The following is a 20,152-nucleotide window of genomic DNA, read 5'->3' on the forward strand; positions in this document are numbered from 1 at the left end:
GCACATTCTGACCTTATTAAAAATATACGAGGATGTTGCCTTAAAAGTAATGAACATCTTTTAAATAGACTAAGAAACGACTTTTAAATAGTTTAAAAAACTAAGAATATTTTAACCTCCTTTGAAGTCCTCTTTGAAATGCAGACTAGGATAACAGAGAAAATGTTTTGCACTGTTGGAAGCATTTGAAATGATTATTTAAATTACCAGAAGACTTCAGCTTAGCATTTTTTAAACCAGTGATATATGTTTGAAGTAATTTCTTGCTTGTTTCCTCTTTTTGTCACTTACAAGCAGTAATCACAAGCAGACACGTATGGTGTCTTCAGTAACTGAACACATTGAAGAGCTGAGTACTGCTCTTAGCAGTAGGCCATGCTGTGCTTCAGAAGAGCCAGCACTGACACCACATCAGCAAACCTGGCAAACCACTGCTGACAGTCCAGCCCAAAGGAAGAAAGCACTATATGCAGGTAAGACTAAAATGCACTGTAGTTGTTAGCAGAATTTATTCACTAACATGAAAAGATTCTGTTGAATATAGCAAAAACATCCCTCATTGTAGGAACAAATGAAGCCTTTGCTGATTTAAATAACCATCTTTCTGAAATTCTAACTAACTTTTCTTCATTTTAACTTTTCAGCCATCTTACTCGTTTGACCCAAACAGACAAATGTCTGCTCATTTATGCTTTATCATATGATCTGTGATGAAAGAGTAACCATTTTGACAGAATGTTTTAAAAGCTCTGCAAGCAGTTTTTTAATAGTTGACATTAAACCCTTATTTCTTTTTAATCTAGGTAAGTATATCATTGGCAAGAATGAAAGGCTGATCTATGTTTCACTGGTTACAGCATTACTTACACTAACATTTCTCCTTATTACACCGGTAACACTACTTTTCTCTTTGAAGTCTGAAACCAAGTTTATCTGGCTGATGTGAAAGAAGCCTTCACCCTTGGGAAAGTACAAAGTACAAATTCTTGCTGAAGTAATTTTATGTTTGAGGTCTTGTGTAGGCAATCACTTAAAAATTGGGACTGGACACCAAAGAGGAACTCAAAAATCCCAGGCATGTATTTGAGCAGTAAGTTAAGTCTTCCTTTCTTTCCCTTTCAACACCTACAGAGCAAACAAAGACGAGCCTGCTGCGAATCCTGAGCCACAGTGCGAAATCTAGGGAAGAAAGCCCAGAGGAAGGAATATCTCCTGAAAAAAAGAGTTTTTCTGTCAAAAAGGGCATGAAATGTACAAGCATTTTCAAAGGCAAGTTGACAGAACAAGAAGCTCTGTGTGGGGCAGCTGATAACATTTCTCCTGCTGCATTTGTAACTAGCAGCACCTCATTTGAGGCAAAACTGTGCAGGCTGGCAGTACAAAGGACGAGAACGCAGCAGAGATGCAGAGAACTGGACATTGCAGGAGGGTATTGTACCAAGGTCCTTACAGCTGCGGCCAGACTCCTGCCAGTGCCCAAACTATTTCGTTTACAACAGCTTAGTTTTGTCCACTGTATGTGGCAGCTGTGATACAGCTATGCCTTAGACTGCTGAAAGGATATCACAGTTGCTTCTTATCAAACAGAATAAATAGGAGTTGAGAATCTTGTTATACAGGGATAGATTGTTGTTGTGATACAGTGATTTGTAGTTATGTTCAATGTTGAGGTTAAAGCTGAGAGTGATGGTTCTAATTCTGTGGTACCAAAGTAAAAGGAGTTTGCACTAATTTATTAATATGCTTAGACTTGCAAAAAACATGCTCTCTGGACAGACACATATGTAGAGGCAAAAGTATTTCCAATGGGGCTTAGATATACATCCAGATAGTTTTCATTTCTTTCAGTAATTCACGCAACTCTGTACTTTATGATAGGTCATCGAAGTTGTTCTAAAACCTCACCTAAGATTCTTAATGGTGTTTGACTTTGTATCACATCTTGAATTGGGGAACAAACTGGTTTTCTTTTTGGGTTATAGGAAATAAATACATACAAAGTTCTTTTTTTTAAATTAAATTATTCCCCACCTATTTTATAAATTTCCTCACTGATTAATTAGGGCTCATGAGGCATATAGTAACACTGATACTATTGATCAAGTACCAGGAGACATAGGAAATTTAGCAACTGAAATAGACATTATTGTGTAGTCTTTGTGACACTGATAGTAGGCTCAAATAAAAACATACTATTATATGTCAGCTTATTTATGTATACTTCTGTGTACACAAAAAGTGTGAGATAATGAAATACAAATGTTTTCTCTTAGATCTGAAAATGCAGAAAGCTGTGAAAAGGACATCTAAAAGGTATGTGGGTGCATATATAGATACATTAAAAAAATTATATTTTATATTTTTCTTCTGTCATTTCAAACTTCTCAAATGTATTTCTACATCGTGCTACATCTGACAGTCTCTTTTTTCTAGTTCTTTAGAGATCTCTTCAGCTCTTTGGTTAAAGACTCATGGCTTGGTTGCTAGGCGACTCACCATCATGGATGCCTTAGCTCCTACAGCTGTCCCTCATGGTACCAAATACATCCCAGTTCTGGCCAAGCATGCAGTTTCTAAAGTATTTAATGAGGTAAAACTCTTACACTGTTTCAAAGCAAACATAAAGCTCAGTAGTGTTTTCAAAAGGATTCTTTTATTAATTCCTATAAATATCATAATTGCATTCTCTTATGTTCATTGTAGATGATTCATGTGCATTAAATGTATAATGCATATCTGAATGTTCATTCATGCATCATTAAGAAGATAAAACTGATAGTTAATAGTATTTCTTGCAGACTTTACCCTTAAGTTTTAGATTTATGTATTTTTCTTTCACAGTTACCAGTTGATGGCAGTGTGGAGCCATCAGGTGTTCTGTAATTTCTTTTGAAAAGTATTGGCATTCAGTAATTAAAATTTAATTCCTATAGGTGTAGACAACTGTGAGATTCTGGAGGTGCAAAATTCATGGTGAATCGTGTGTCATGAAGCTCTAATTGTCATTCCATGTAAAGGAAATTCATTTTGTGGCAAGTTGCTCTAATTCTTGTATGATGCATCCTATAAAAGTCCTATGAATATGTTGCAGTTCATTTTAACTAATAAAAACTGTTTCTTTAAACAACACTCAAAGAAAAAGCTAAACAGCATGTGTTTAAATCATACAGGGTAAGCAAGGGTTTTTTTTAAATAGGATGTGATATAGACCTAAGTAAAATATTTATAACAAATGTACACATTTGTACATTTTAGATTTTTCATGTTTGTTTTTTAAATTTACAATGGGAATTTTTGCTATAGCATGCAGACTGTGGAATCAAAACCAGATCTTCTGTAAAAGCAAGTCAAAACCAAGGTCTTTAAGGATTTTTTTGAAATGTGAGATTTTTTTTGTATGCAATAAAAAGATGGCTTTTTGTATCAAAAGCATTTAAAAACTGTACATTTTAATATTTCGGATGTAAAATAGCCATTTTTCAAAAAAAATTAAGATAATAAACGATTACAAAACTGTACAAAAAATCTACCATAAGTGAAATGTTAAACAAAAGACATTGTGACTTTCACATAACTCTTATGACTGATTTCTGAGCGGTCATTTATTTTCCAACCTTCTGAATACACCTACTAAGTAGAGCTTTTTCCACCATTTTTCTAAATGAAGACTCCTTTGAATCCTTTCCAGAAAATCCTGAGCTGCATTTGAATGGCTGTTTGCAAAAACAGTAGTCTGTAAAACAATGGTCTTTAAAAATAGTCAAAGCTATGATTCAGCAAGTGCTACGTACAGGTAATTTTTCATGGCAGTTCATGGGGGCTTATGGTAGTCTAGTTCAGGGCTGAATTAAGGTCAGTGTTCTTAGAATGAACAGCTGCTGTACAGAATCTAAACAGTGATCCATGGGCTTTCTTTAGAGTCAGGGGTCTAAACAAAATACCATGTATCATTTTTACCACCTTTTTGTACCTGCTAATGCCCATTAGTTGTATAGAGATACCACTGTTTCTCAGGCAGTGGAAAATTTTTGTTCTATGTGTAGACATGTGGATTTTTCTGATCTGAAGCAGAGTATAGAAGGGAAAAAGAAGGTTAAGGGTTGCACCTGAGGTGGAACCAGTAGAATTAGTGGGCTATAGAACCCACTTTCCCTTGAGCTTCATGCCAACATATCAAAGAAAAGCAGAAAATAGGTTCTGAGACTAGACATAGAGCTTGAATAGGAGACATTAGCAAATTGATTAAGAATCTTGATTATTCCAGTACTTGAGTACTTGACTTCACTGAAGATAGTAAATGTACAAACATTTCTGCCTTCTTCCTTCTGAGATCTTAGTTTTCTTGGTGTGGAATGCAGACATCCTTGTTTGCTTTCCTGGGGATTGTATAATTCATATTTTCAGCCTTTGCTAGCAGTGATGATGGAGTAGCTATGAGCAGTTTTCTCACCTTGGAGATGCAGCAAGCAAAAGGTTTCCATGACAACTATTCATTAACAAGAGGTTGACCTGTTGTTTTCAGTTCTATGTGACCTTTCCATTTCATCTGAGTTATTTCAAAGAGATTAATTTATTAAACTACCCATCAGATTCATATCCATAAAAAAAAATTGTTTGGGGGCTTGTCTAAATTATGCCATGGTAGTTCTGGAGCAAACCTTCCGTATAGAACCATCTGAGTATCTTTTGCAGATTGTGGCATCTTAAGTACAGCTTTGCAAGTCATGCAGTTTTGACTCAATGCCTTGCTCAGGAGAACCAAGTTCAGATTCAGCCAACTAAAACATCTTGTTCAGTCTGAAATAAGAAGGATTTTTCTACAGTTATTGTGCTTTGTTTTTGTCTTTAAAAATTTGAAATTTTGGTTTTGAAGTAAAAGCCATTTTGAAACAAGTGAATTCTGTTGATATGAAAGTTTAAGTATTTAATTTAGAAAAATGACAAAGCATTTTGGCACTAGAAAAGCTTCCCTGTGATTTCTTTCAGCTGAATCTGTCATATTTTACTTGACTTTGTGCACAGTTTTCATTGCTTTCAAAGTATGCATAATATTTCAGTTTACTGTTTGCTAAGAACACCTTCTGTTCTAGTTGTATTCTTTAATACAGTAATAATGTGTTTATGTTTGTCTGCCCCTCATTTTCTATTCAAAGTGTTTCATAAACTGTATTAAATACTCATTTTGCAAATGATGCTGTTGGTACTTGGAGTTACTCTGGGAATTTGTAAGGGAATGTAGGAGAGGGCTTCTATATGGTAAAGCCCTGCTGAAGTAACATAGCAGTCAACAACCATGGCATTATGGAACTGGAAGATAGGTACTCTCAGTTCCTTGCCTTTGAGCTTTCAAACTCCACCCGGAAATGACAGGTAGCCAGATTTCATGGCTCACAGCTCTGGGCAGAGATTTACCTCATCTGTCTCTGGCAAGATACTTCATTGACGTATTCCCATTAACTTTAGCTTTTAAGTGATCTTAAGGTTAATTTAATATGAGGAGTTTTGATGTGGTCTGACACTGATGTGACACAGATTTATTAATCAGAGAGAAGACATCCTCAGAAAGAGAGGGGAATATAAAATCATACCACTGCTCCTGAAAAAATGGTCATATAGCACTAATTTGGAATCCAGCTAGGCTGTGATGATTCAAACACAGATAAAACATAACTGAAAAATGTTCTCAATTAAAGTAATATTTTTATTGTTTTATTTTCTGATTACTTGCCTTATTGCCCCAACAGGGTTTTTAGTTTTATTTAAATTGAACCTCATCCATCTTTTTGTCATCTGTATCCTGATCTCAGACAGGCACTTGGAGAAGCTTCCCACTCAACCATATATGTTGAAGACATTTTTGGGAAGAGTAGCATTCTCAGTCTTCTCCATTTCTTGGATTTTTTCTGTTTATAATCATCATCAGGACACTGATATTTAAAATAGCTTTTCTTATACAAACTGCTTAGTAATTTAAGAGGCTGAATGACCTAGGACTGAGAGATGGGAAGGCATGTTTCCTCCTCTCTGTCATCCTTTTCTACCTTTTTCTCTGCCTTTTGAAGATCTACTTGTAAGTGCATGACTTTCTATTTTATAATGAAGTCAACTTTTGGAGGTGCCATACTGTGAGATTTGAAAGGTATTGAAGTTCCTGATTCTGACCAACCTGGTTAGGTTCCTAAGTCTTATTGTGGTTTATTAAGACTAATTTCAGTGAGCAATATCCACCTTACTCACTCTTTAGTGATCAGTGTTATGGTAAAAAATGTTTCTCTGTCTTAATACTCTATTTCCTTAGAAAATATGGTCCTCCAGAATAGGAGTATTAAATACACTTAAATAAGTAACTATCACACCTGTATGCTAGAATTAGATGCTAATAAGTATAAGAGAGTGTTGTTTTAAAGCAAGTACAATCTGGAATATGGTCATTATCTAGACATGCTTGTCTCCCTTCTGACTGACCCTTCCATTATTAGAGTGACTTTTTTGACAGTACTGATTTAGTTAGAATTAACAAGTACTTAGGAGTTTTAATTTACAACTTCTGCATAAAGGGATTGTATCATTTCAGAAGATTTTATTAACAGGATGGAAAATTTCTTTGGGGTGCTCAGATCTTTCTTTCTGCAGCCTTTCAGCATTCCTTATGTCTGTGCTCCTTCTTGGACATGAACTCATGGACATTCAGTTGTTCTGGTGTATGATAAATGAAGTCTTTGTCTTTTATTGTATAATAGATGTTACCGCTGGCCCATGTTAGCAACGACAAGAAGCAGATCACACTAATTAATCCTCAGGCAGTGAATCTTGATGCCTATAAAGAAAAGCTGGAACAAGCAATTAAATCCTATGAAAGGCAAGTCTAGTCATCAGAAATTTATCATGTTTGCAGTCTAATTTCAGATTTTTTCTGAACTAGTGTATATTTGCTCACACATGCTTTGATCATTATTGGTAACTCTGCACATTGACACCCTTAGAATCACAGAATCATTAAGGTTGAAACAGGCCTCTAAGACCATCAAGTACAACCATCAACCCAACACCACCATGCCCACTAAACCATGGCCCGAAGTGCTGTGTCTACGTGTTTTTTGAATACCTCCAGTGATGGGGACTCCACCACTTCCCTGGGCAGCCTGTTCCAATGTTTGACCACTCTTTCAGTAAAAAAATTTTTCACTTTAATTCACTTTAATCTACCATCAACCTGTAGGAGAAATGTTTATTTTCTTAAAAAAAAAAAAAAAAAAGCAGAATGAAAAAACAGATAATAGGCAAGGAGATAAGAAATAATATGTTGCTCATATTATGTTTTTCAATGACAAAAAAAATACTTTTTTTACTTTCTGTGAATAAACCTGAAAGCAATCTCCCCTGGGGAAGAATGCCCTCGAAATATACTGTAGTAGCCAGACTTTTAACTTACAATTAAACTCCTAAATCCGTATACTGACATTTAAATTAGTGGCCTGCTTTTTGCTGCCAGCTGCCTAGCACCTAACTATGGATACAAGAGTGTAATGGAGGCACCTATAAGATACTGACAATTTTTTTTTATTTTTTATTTGAGAAAGTTATGCATTATGCTAATTATTTAAGTGTTGGTAAAAGCACATCAGAAGTAAACAGGACAGGGACATTATATCACTAAGTTATTTCTTTCCTTAGTCTAACTGTGTGCATTTTTTTTGAAGGAATGCAATTATTTGACTATTAATGTCATTCAGTAAGTTCTCATAAGAGCTTTGACTAGATTTGTTTTAATAAATGAGATATCTTTTCAGGCTGTATTCTAATAACATTTACAGATGTAATTATTTTCGATGACCAAAAAAACATTGAAGACAAGTGTTTAGTCTTTGCTTTTTTATGAATTCCACTGAGGCCCTTTAAGGTGGTTTTTTTTCCTTTGTAGCTCTATGATCATACCAGTTCTTTTTAAGGCATGGGTAATAGCTCTCTTTCATTCCCATTTCCTATTTCTAAATGTAACCACCTTTTGTGGTAAAAACAGAGAAATACGGTGTGCAAATGCTGCTTGCTATGTCTAATATTAATGGAATTCAGTGAAGAAAAACTCATAGAAATCTGGATTGGTCACTCGTTTTGACAGAAGGTTGATGTGGCATATTTTTGATAGTGACTTCTGAAAAAACATTCAAGTTTTTCTTTGCTGTGCCATACCATTGAATATTTTACATTTATTGACTTCAATTTTGAGGGAAAGAAAAGTGTTTCCTGGTTAAAATCTGATGATCTTCTACTGATAGCATTTTCACAGTCTCCCTAAAACTTTGATGACCGGGAGTATGGTTTACTTATGTTTACCCATAGAGGTCAATGAATCAGTGTATTTACAATACTAGTATTGCGTTGCCTACTCCTGTGTAGAAGAGAGATCCGTCTGAAGATCCTTGTAATTGGCAATATAGAAAAGAGTTCTCACTGCTTTTCCTCTACACATGAAACAGCAACCCAGTCAAATTTATTTTGCTCTAAATGCCACAGTACGTTTCCAGTAATTGAATTTTGCAAAGGCTGCAGTTCAACTTTGTAAATAGTGATTGGTCACAAATTTATTATTACATCTAGTGATGAGACAATATGTCAGGACACACAGGTTTCAAGAACAGAAGCAAGCATGACAATATCATCCCCATACATAGATTCACCTTAGCATCAGATTTAGAGGGAGAAAAGTGGTGAGGGAAGAAATTTTGTGCTCTGACAAAGAGAAGATCCAGTATTGAAGCAAAAAAACACTGGAAGCTTCAAAATATTTATGATCTTTGTATCGCCAAAGGCTGTTACAATTAGTTAGTTATGAGTGTGCACATTTCGAAGTATGAAATTGGCAGTGCAGCATGCTGAGACTGCACATTGTGAATGAACTAAGTAATTTACATTCTAAAAATGCTGGGGTTTGGATTCTAGTAGATAAAATGAATCATGAAGAAATTAATATTCAAAATCTGGTCTTAATGAGCTTTTTTGTACATGCACCAGGAAATCTGGCAAGATTGTTAAAAGCCTAATAGTTACAATCTGAATTTTTCCTAACGATGAGTTTCTTCTTGTATTTACAAAGGAAGTTTGGAAATTTTTCTAGAATTACAGCAATTAGGATCATCGGTAGAGGTTTATTTCTATAGTATGAAATTATGTAATTGAGTGATGGCTTAATTGCTTGCAACGTTAATAGAGAAAATTGTAGGCTGGATGACCTAATAAGAGTTTATAATTTATGTCTAAAAAGCAAAAGCAGAAAGTTTAGTGGTGCTTTGAAAAGATCTCAGAACTGCATTGCTTTGGGATAATCACTTCTGTTTTTCTGTCAGTAGTTTTTCTTCATAGCCAGAGTTTAATGAAGTAGAAACCTGAATGGCACAACTGAGGGGTTATCTTAACAGAAAAAAAAAAAATAGCATTGTTGTCCCTGTGTCTTCAGGCTACAATTCTCTATAACTGTTTAATTGGAGGAACTGTGCTTAGCTTAACTGGCATTTAGTCAGTTTTGTTATTTGATTTAGCTTGCTGGTGCTGAAGAGAACCATCAATAGAACATCCTAGCAGGAAGCAGCAGTGATTGCCATTAATCTTTCTATGACCCTGAAATAGTCATGTTGCTACTTGATGGAAGATGCTGTTTTCCCATCTTCTCTTGCAGTTGATAATTTCATAGCTGAATTATAAGGATACAATCTGATGATACAGTGCTCTTGGAATACAAATCAGTGCAGATATCTTAAGAAACTGTTTATTTGCTAGTTTTGAGATTATCAGATGCACAAGGAACTGCATTTCCTCAAAAACTGCTTTGCTTTCTTTAATAGGCGCCTAAACCTAGTTATTTGGAGAGCACTATCTCAGGAGGAAAGAGACAAGTAAGCTATCATCTTTTGGTTTTCTAACTTTCCTCTGAAAGGCGGGTCATAAATATTTCATACTTTTTTATCATTATTTCTGTAACCAACTGGTTTTATTTTCAAATATTTCATAAGTATACCTTACTTTCAAAAATGTGTATGTGATATGGAGTAGTATTCAATTCTGGACCTCCTTGCAGTGCTGATTATTTTTAAAGGAAAGGACTGGCATTCCATTTGAATCGTGCTGGTCTCTTCTTAATCAGTGTCAAATGGGAGGGCCTTGGAAGGGCAGCATGTCATTGCCTTCAGCATCAAGGTAAATCTTCTCTCATCTGGTAAAGAGCACTTCAGTGGCTGCTTTCTAAAGGTATAATCGCCTTTACAGCATATGCTGGAACTGTATATGACCCTGGAAGTTTGTACTGCTTTTACTAGTTTGTTTCTGTATATTGATTTCAAAAACTAGTGACTGTATAAACAGGGGTGACGTCAGCTAAGTTAGCATCTGTTTACTTCAGAGAATAAAGTGAAGACGAATTAATGAAAATAGAATTGGTGTGAAATATTCTAGGCAGAAAAATGGGAATGAAAAGTAGAATGCTTTTAAGAAGACAAGCTAATGAGCAAAAAATGCACAGTTCTGTCAGGAGAACTGAAAACCCATTCTGGTGCAGAGAGGAAGAGAAGGCTGTTAAACAAAAGAACAGTGTATAATTAAAAAAAAAGAAATAGATGTCTGTTGATAGAAAATTAATTATAAAGTATAGAAAGTTCACAAGGTGCTATCCAAGATATTTTATTGTTGGTAACGTATGGCCAATTATGTCTATAAGGAAAAAAAAAGTCCTAGCAATTGTACAGTCTGTTGCTAAAGGGGCATATTAAAATTGTTAATATTGGTGCATAGAAATTGAAATATTTGATGTATTTATTTTCTAAATTTCCTATTTGAATGATCACATTCATGTATTACAAAAGGATGAGAACACACTTTCTAAATCATTAGTAATCTGAAGGGAGAGGGTAATGAAATCTACTAACTTGGTCACAGGAGTCCTGAAAGAATTGGTTGAGGAGCTCTCTGGTTCACTAGTGTGTATTAAAAGGCCATCTCAGATACTAGGGCAATTCAGATTTACTAGAGAAGTGGTAATATTGTGCTTGTGTTCAAAATGGTTGAGAGATCCAACTCAGGAGATAGATAGCTATCTTGACACTGATTATAGATGATAATTGCCTCAGAGAACAAAATCTACGTAAATAGCTATACTAGTCAGTATAATTTCAGTACAAAGTGGTTCCTAGAGGAGAAGAGAGATGACCAGTGACAAAGAGTAGGGCGATGTGGTAGGCATCTCCATGGTTGTATGTGTTGGTAAGACAGACTCTTAAATACTCTCTCCAGGTCTAGGTTTCACATTTTTTAAATGCTGGAAAAGCTGTAGAGAAGAGCCACAGGAATTATTTGAATACTAAAAAGAAGTATGGTACTTCTAACTGGAGATTTAAAGAATTCTACCTGTTCTGGATTTTGGGTTTTTTAGTTAGGTGTTATCAATAAGATGACTGTATCTGATTCACCTTTCTATGTATAAGTACCTGCAGTGTGAAGGTTCAAAATGGCTCTTCATTCCAGTAGACATTGTCGTAACCTGAATGATGGATGGAAGCAAACTCCTGATCATTGAGTGAAAATTGCGCAGTACAGGAATGACAGAGGAATAAACAGCAGGACATTGTCTCTTTTTTTATATGATCAGTCAAGACTTATGTGGCAAATCAGGATTTAATAGGCATCTAGATGCTTGTTACTTCACCCTAGCTGCTGCTTAAGAAGGGCCAGGGATTTCCATAATTTCTCAATCAGATCTACAAGTTCCTTATTGATGGCTTACATAATCTGGGGCATCTAAAACAGCATGAGATACCTATGCTTAGCCACTTGAATTGCTCTGTAGATGTCTTTCTCTGAGATATGGTTAAGCCAGATGTGATTGACTGAACACAATGGGAGCTGGATAAAACACAAGAACTTGTGGTATACAGAAGATAGATTGGACGACTTTGATGCTTTATTCTGCTTTTAAGCTTTGTGATTCTATTTGTAAAGTATTGCCAAAATTAAATTTTTCCTACTTGGGATTACTAATTTTTTTTAAGGTTGTGTGGTTTGTTTTTTTTTTTTTTAAGATTTAAAGAGGATGGGCCCGTCCAATATATGCAGCATAAAGAAGCTTTGCTGGAGGCTTTAGAGAATTTGGGATGGCCAATTTCCTGTGAAGATGTAATGTTGTTAGAAGATGAGATACTGGCAGCATTAACATATATACAACAAGCCTCTGATCTCCAGGAAGCTGTCAAGAAGGAAACGGAGAAAAGCTCAGAATCACACATAAGCAGCAATAAAAAGGTAGTAGATACTCCAGATATTCCTCTTCAGTATGTGCTTCTGGAATAATTTTGTTCTAAGGTAATAGCTGATAAAACAGGTGCCTAGTATGGTGGTGTTATACAAATTGATAGAGGAAAGAAAGTAGTTAAAAAGAGGGCAAGCTTTCAGTGACTTTTTGGAAGTATTGGGGAAGCAGAAGTTCTGGAGCTGAGACAGCTACAGAAATTGGGCCTCTTAGAAACAAATCTGAGCAAAGTATCTTTACCCCTCTGCAATGACAGCAGAAAGATATATGAAAGAAGGGAAAGGAGAGGAGCATGAAAAGCCATTATGATATATAATTTGTGGTTGGGTTAATATGTGATAAACAGGACTAAAAACGCTTGTAATGTTGGAGTAATTCACTGTAATCTTCCATGGTAATTTTCATGGTAAGAGAAAAGGTGAAGAGAAGGAGTAGGATTCAGCTTCATATTCAGACCCTGAAATTTAGCTGTCCATAAAAGGTAGGCATACATGAACTGGTGGTTAATCTCACAGTGTTGTGAACAGAGCCCTAGTTGACATCAGTGGCATCTGGAAAGCTGTTTAGCTCATTCTGAAGTGTACACCTACTATTGGCGAGCCACAGTGCTCTCTCCATTCCATTAATACATTAGCAGAAAGTAGTCGGCTACTCTGAATCTGTGACTGAAGTTTGAGGTTTTTGGTTGAGAGACATATATATCTCAATCTGTACCCCAAATGAACCTCTGATTTTACTGGGAATGCCATTAGAGATTTAATGAAATGCCTATGGAAATACATGAAGCAATAAGTATAAAAATAAAGCTAGTAAGTTATTTTAGGCTGCCCTGTTGGAAGAGAGCATATACTTTTTCATTTTAGCTCATAGCTTAGGTTACAATGTTGTACTCTTCTATTATTATTTTCACTCTTTCAGAACATTCTTGAAAATTAATTGATTCTACCTTAATGGATTTATCTTCAAGTTATGAATATGAATTCTCAGGGAAATGAAGAACAGACTCTTAAGTTTTAAAAAGCAATTTAACCTTCCCCAATGAAAATATTTTTGTATACACTGTTCATGCTTTAAAATTCAAAATACTTCACTCTGAAAAAATCAAACCATTTCTCTTACTTGGTTTCAAGTTTTTTTGTCTAATAGATTCATCAGTCAGTGCCTCCCTGGGAGTGCTGCTGCCTCTGCAGAGCTGCAGTCTAGGTGCAGTTGTACTATGATAATATTAAAGTAATCTCTCTAGGAAATGAATAAGAAAGAAAAAGCTTCCCTCAGTCCTCTAAGTTCTAATAGAGGATAATTAAAAACAAATAGAAAATTCATCATAAAGCTCATATATTAATATATTCCTTCTCTTTTTCACTGTTTTATGTCACTGAGTGAGAGAAACAACTCTTTGACTGATCTTGAAGGTGTGGTTGGCCTAGTTGCAGTGAAAGCTGAGGAAAGTCCTATACTTTGTGTTATGTAGGAAACATATTAAAATTATCATAATAGTTCTTTTTTGCCCTGACGTATGCATGTATACATATACAAATATGTGTGTATACATGTGTATACACACATACATCAGTTTGGAGGGGTAAGCTAAGTGAAACGCAGATGAGCAGAGTACAAACCTACACTGTGAGTTCTCAGGAATGAATGGGAATGTGCAATTGGAATTTACAATTTTAAATTATACCAAGTATCCATATACTCTACCTAGCAGGTCGTGCCTAGAAATGTGCCTGTATTCTTTAAAAAGGCAATCTTTTGTTTTATTTGACATTCTTTGACTGAGATATACCTCTCTTTTCATCAAGATCAACAACAGTTTTCACAATGAGCTATGGAATTTAACTTACTATGTCATGTCATAAAAAAATATTTGTGTTAAATTGAATAGAATATATTATGATAACACAGGTCATGTATGACAATAAATTATTATAGGCAGGGTGACATTCAGTTTTCTGTAATCTTGGAGAATTTTCTCCATTAAGAATGTACATTTGAAAACATTTTATGTCTTCAGAAAACAGATGATTTTGACTCTTTTTACATTAGTCTGAAAACATTACATAGTTCATACAGATATTTTGATTATTGATTTACGTCTGCCATATGATGTCCCAGTACAAGAGCAGCAGAAGCATGTTAATATTTCATTTGTTGACTGTAATTTTACTGTTGCCTTGAAACAACCAATGTGTGCTCTCAGACATGATGTGATTAACATTGTGCAATCACTTAGCCTGAGTCAACCTGCTTTAGGAGCCTAATCAGAGCACCACCTTCAGTAACTGCTAATCCGCAACTGAAAGGCTTTAAGTGGGAGGCAGAAATGCAGATGTCGTTAGAGTTCTGTTTATGTGACTGAAAAAACAGTGAAAAAACCCAGAAAAAAACTGGGAAGCCTTTAAAAAATGCTGTTGGATGTTCTTCCAACTCTGATTTCTGTCTGCGAAGTGGGTATAAAAAATAAACTGCCAGCTGAAATATTTTACAGCAAGGAAATAACTGATACGGCACTGAATGAAAATTGGCATTGTGAGGTGGTAGAAAAATCACAGTTGTCCGCAGCAAGGAAATAACTGATACAGCACTGAATGAAAATTGGAATTGTGAGGTGGTAGAAAAATCACAGTTGTCCTGGAGGTCTACTCAACAAAGCAGACTTTTAAATTTCTTGCTATTTTTTTTTCCACTAAATTCAAAATAAACCCCCTTAGTTTTTAGTCTTAAGGGTTCCTAATTACCTTCACAACTTCTTAAAAGAATTAGTAATCCTTTTTGGATGTCCTTGCTACGCGAGCTTTCTGTTTAAGCCTACAACTGAATTAATGGTCTGGTTATCCTCCTTCTGTGCTCTGACCTCCTCTGGGAGTTGTGTTCAGGCTGCTATGTTTGCACATACGTGTGAAAGGTAGGGTATACCAGTGCCTTAGTAGAGGAGGACGAAGTAGACATTCATCTGCACAGGACCATCAGATGACTGAAGACCTCTAGTGATGCAAGAAGGAAATGCTTTGGGAAATGAGCAAACACATTTAGCTATTATCAGGCAAAATATAAAACACTGTTGATGATTGTAGTGTTGGGTTAAGGGTTGGACTTGAGGATCTTAAAGGTCTTTTCCAACCTTAATGACTTTCTTGATTCTGTGATTACCTAATTGGATGGCTAATTGTAGACTGTATTTTACTCAACTTACTCAGTTCCTTTTGCTATACAGCTTAAAGCATGGGTGAACAAAAGTCTTCCTCTTCAGGCTAGTACTCAGCTTTCATCTAAAGATATTAAAAATGAGGAATGTATCATTTACTTGGTTTTTTTCTTAATAAGTAACTGCTTTGACTTAAAATATTGTATCTGTTTTCTATTTTGAACTTGTCAGGCATAACCGTTAACCATCATTTCTTACTATGTTTTTTTCTCACTGAATTATAAAGTTGTTTCCAACATGATGTCGCTTAGTAAAAGGACTTTTTCAAGGTCCCCTACCCACTTATCATTAGATCACCTCAGGTCTTCTGGGGTCATGGCATTACTATTCTCCAAGCAAGAGAGCTTCCAGGACAGTTTGGTGCATCCCGTTAACGGCCGTAACATTTTCATATAATGTATTTCTTTACACCGTCCGTTCTCTGAGAGTGATAGAGAACATTTCATCTCATACTAAATATTTCTGTTTCTGCATATGAATGGATTTCAGAGTCTGCAGAGATAAAGCTGCATTCATTGCTAAGGATGGACTCTTATTAAAAAAATACGTTTAAAAGTACTGTGTTTTCCTTAGGATGAGCTCAAATGTGCAAGGCTTACGCTTGTTTGTGACCCTGTTGAATGGTCACCATGTGATAAAAATAACTTAAAAGGGTTAGTAAGCATATTGTGTTTCGTAAAGCATGTTTATTTGGGTAGAAAAGGACCTCTAGTGGCTCATTGAGTCTGTTCTTTCTGAAAAATGTATTTAATATACAATTAATTTAATTATTCCTAATGAAATATTTATAGCTGAGACTTGATTCTTTACAAGAATGGAAATTCTGGATCTCTCTTGGCAGTTTCTTCTATTTCCTGGTGTCCTAATTCTTGCACTTCTCATTCTTCCTCACTGTTTAAGGATCACTAATCGCTGCCTGGTGGTACCTTTTTTGCATTCATATGTTTCCTGAACAGCTCAGCAAAACCCTGCCTTTTTTCTTGTATCTCTTTAGGGAGACAAGGGAAAGCAAGCATCCCAAACAGTGCAACAACAAAAAAATTTCTAACTACCTAGAAATGTTTGGTCAAATTTTCCATTGTCATCAGTGAAGTAACCTGCTGGACAGACAGCATGTAGCCACAAAAAGTTAGGCTTTCATAAAACTGGACTGTGGTCTACACAGAATGGGCTTGTGGCCACTGACAGCCTGGGAAAAGCAGTGGTTGGTTGGCTTTGGAGGTGTCAGGATTGTGAAAAGCCAAAGATAGAGCCAAGATACAGGGAGATCTGTGGATAGTCTTCCAATCTATTCTTGCTTACAGTAGGAAAGTGCAAAACCTAAACTCTTTGAAAGGGAATTTTAAAATGCAGCAGGTATTGGAAACGGGAAACAAAGCCTCCTTCACCTCATGTGGTTTAATGCATTGACTTCATAGAAGCAGAGCTAAACGGGGTAAAACCCCTGAGAATCAGATGGGATGCTTTTGTAATAAAAATACTGGAGGATGATATCCCAGAAATGGGCACTCTGACAGTGTCTGGGCCAATCGTGATGAACACCTAAAGGCTGTGTGAGAGGAAAGGGAGATGGGTTTGAATTTAGATGGTATTTCTAAGCCACCTGAATTCTGCAGGACTCAGCATCCTCATTGTGGATGCCTGTGTAATATTTGGATTAGTGTGGAGTGCTGGAAGTTGCCCAAGTTATTAGTCAAGCATTACAAATTAGTTGATAATAAATATTCAGCAGCAGCTGTCCCTTTGGAGCCTGAGGAATTAAGCAAATGGTTTACGCAAGTGCCTTTTTGTGTCTGTGGAGCTCTAAGTCTTTACACTCAAATCAGTCTTTGTCAGGTTGTACTTCAAGCGGTCAGTTAAGTGCTGTGAAGAGCCTCTGGTTTAGACTGAATTTGAAAAACAGAACTGTTCATATAATTTATAAAGAATAAACTAGAAACCCCCCGCATATCTCACATTTGAAATATCTCTTTTCCTTTTTTTGTGTGTGTTTTGCTTATTTTTAGAATTTTTTTTTCTTGGGTTGGTTGTGATTTCTGTGTGGGAGATTGGAAAAAGGAGTTTGTGATAGTTATAGTGAGACTGAGAACAAACAGTTTAGTCAAAGTTATTCCCATCTTTTCTATCATTATTGACTGTTAGGTAAAACTGAATCTCAAAAGCAAATATATCTTTTTAGTAAGAAAAATGTCATCAGACAAGGGAGCAGGTCATACACACCCTAGCAAGCAGGAGTTTTTAGGAGTCTGTGAGTTATGCGTTTTTTTCAGAACAGGGTGTATATCTGTGGAAAAGTTCGAGATTTCAAACTGTGTGCTTTTATTATTCAAAGGAACTGTGTAAGAGATGGATGCTTGCAAATTGTTTACAAGGTAGGCTAATAAATATGTTTTAAAAGTTAATGGGGAAACTGATTTATTTAACTTTGCGCTTGCTTATAATTTATATTTAGAAACATTATTGTGAGCAGTATGGAGAAAATAAAAGACTTTTTTGAGAATTAATTTGCTCTTGTAGTAAATATAAATTATAGTGTTATTCTTGAGGATTATTAAAATGTACTTATAAAATTACTGGGATTACAGACTTCAGTATTAGAAAGAAAATGTTTTTATATCATCAGTTTTCTTAATTTTCTCAGGAAAGCAAAATGTAAAGTGTTCTTTCACATTCTGGCGTATACATATAATACTCTGATCCTCTCAAAACTTTCTGTAAGAGAGATGTGCTGAATGGGAAGAAATTCTTTCTTCTAGAAGAAAAGGGATGCAGGAACATCATTTACTTTAAAGGCAAATGAGACTCCATAAAATGTTAATGTGAGATATAAAAGACTTTAAGGAAAAAGAATATGGTGACTGTGAAGTCAAGTACGCAGAAGCTCGGAAAGCCCACCGGTATATTTTTATATAGAGTCACTTGTGATTTGTGATTCTTTGACTATTTTTCACATACTGTGTTTCCCACAGCCCCCACTCCAGTTGTTGTGTGAGATCCATTGTGCTCTTTGCATTCTTTCCATTACTACTAATTGCAGTCACTGACTTCAACTAGGAGTTGAGTCGGTCCACAGCCGGCCAGCCCCATTGGTATTTCTATTCTCACCATGGTCCCCCAGTCTTATTTATGAGCATTCCTCTGTTTATAATTATTCTGAATGTTTAAAATAATTTCATTTTACTGTGAATTGTCTGCAGAGGTCATAACATTACATTGCCTAAATTTTTAATTAATAGTTTGAGGCTGACCAGCTTGGTTGTTGTGTAAAAAAATAACTGTATCAAATTACAGAGACTTGAAGAAGAAACTGTGAAGTCAAAGTCTAAAAAAAGACAAAAAGGCCAAGTATTTGTCACTCACAAAAGCCAAAAGGTGATTGCAAGATCAGATGTCACAGGATTTTATTATCCAGGTATGTATTTTTGTCCACATTTTAAATATTTTTTAGATTTCATTAATATTGATAAACATTAGTTTTGGTCATAATTAGGTATTTCTGCCTTAATCATATTTAATATTACATGTGCATATTCATGAAAAATTAATATACATATTGTGTGTGCACATACATTTTGTAAAATTAGAAAGCAATGCTGATGTGCTTCTGATATGTTTATATAAGAAGAGTGTGGAAGGAAATCCTTTTAGGTAACTGAATATCTGAGAGTATCAACCTGTCCCTCTCTGATGTCCCTCTCGAGTGTTTCTGTTGAGTGTTTGGCAAAGGCCGAGCTTTTGCATTTGTTCAAACAATTCATTAAATGCTTCTGCCTTTTTGATGAGTTTTGAGCAAGACTGATTAGTAGGTAAAATTGTGTTCTGTTGTTTCATTTAAAAAAATCGTGTGTTTTTTATTTCTGTGTTACCTCTACTTGTTTGGTTTTTTAAAGTACATATTTTTCACTGTGATAATAGTTTCATTATGTCAACAATCATCCACCTGATCCACTTACAAATTTCTGGTCTTGAAAATTATTCTTCATTTTATTTCTGTGGCATTATTAAGAATGCTAAAATACTAAGACTGTATTTTTTTCAGGTACAATTTTCTCTATTGCCCTAGCACAACTTACCCAAGCTAAATGAAAAGGAAGAATGTATAGTATAGATACGTTTGACCTCAGTGATATGTGAGAGCCTACAGGATTTTTAAAGAAAATTTCCACAAAGGGTAAAAGAAAAATCATTTGAATATTTTAATATGTTGGGTTTTTTTAGGAACTGTGATAAAGAATATCAGTTCTAGCTGTGCACTTGTTGACTTCAGCAATGGGGAGACCTGGATTGTACCTGTGAAGTTCACTATACCTGTGGGAGGTGCTATGCCATGCCCACATCTGCAGGTAAAAAATTGTATTTTTTTATGACAGCAAATATGCATTTTAAGTTTTGTTCATTTGGTCACACATAGAACAAAGGATAGTTGATTTTTTAATCTTTTAAATACATATATTATTTTAAAGAAGAGATTTTAGTGATAGTAATATCATGCTATTTTCAACATCCTATTTTTCGTTTGTTTGGAGCTTGTTTTCATTGTAAACCCATTCCTTTGTTTATTAGAATTCTATATTACTTTCTTTATAAAACATGAATATTTGCCCACCTATAGAAGAAAGGTGAGATATTTACCATCAGAATGATTGTTTCCT

General features: G+C 35.3%; 1 protein-coding gene across 1 annotated transcript in view; it reads left to right on the forward strand.

The window, feature by feature from the left end:
- The window catches only part of VWA3B (von Willebrand factor A domain containing 3B), a 71,051-nt gene that overhangs the window by 37,605 nt on the left and 13,294 nt on the right, over positions 1-20,152 (forward strand). The window contains 9 exon segments of the mRNA XM_010292928.1: positions 298-473; positions 1,132-1,296; positions 2,274-2,313; positions 2,434-2,590; positions 6,741-6,859; positions 9,840-9,890; positions 12,066-12,285; positions 18,792-18,912; positions 19,719-19,843. Coding sequence (XP_010291230.1) covers positions 298-473; positions 1,132-1,296; positions 2,274-2,313; positions 2,434-2,590; positions 6,741-6,859; positions 9,840-9,890; positions 12,066-12,285; positions 18,792-18,912; positions 19,719-19,843 — 1,174 coding nt within the window.

The sequence above is a fragment of the Phaethon lepturus genome, unplaced genomic scaffold, assembly GCF_000687285.1.
Source record: "Phaethon lepturus isolate BGI_N335 unplaced genomic scaffold, ASM68728v1 scaffold1348, whole genome shotgun sequence".
NCBI classification, from domain to species: Eukaryota; Metazoa; Chordata; class Aves; order Phaethontiformes; family Phaethontidae; genus Phaethon; species Phaethon lepturus.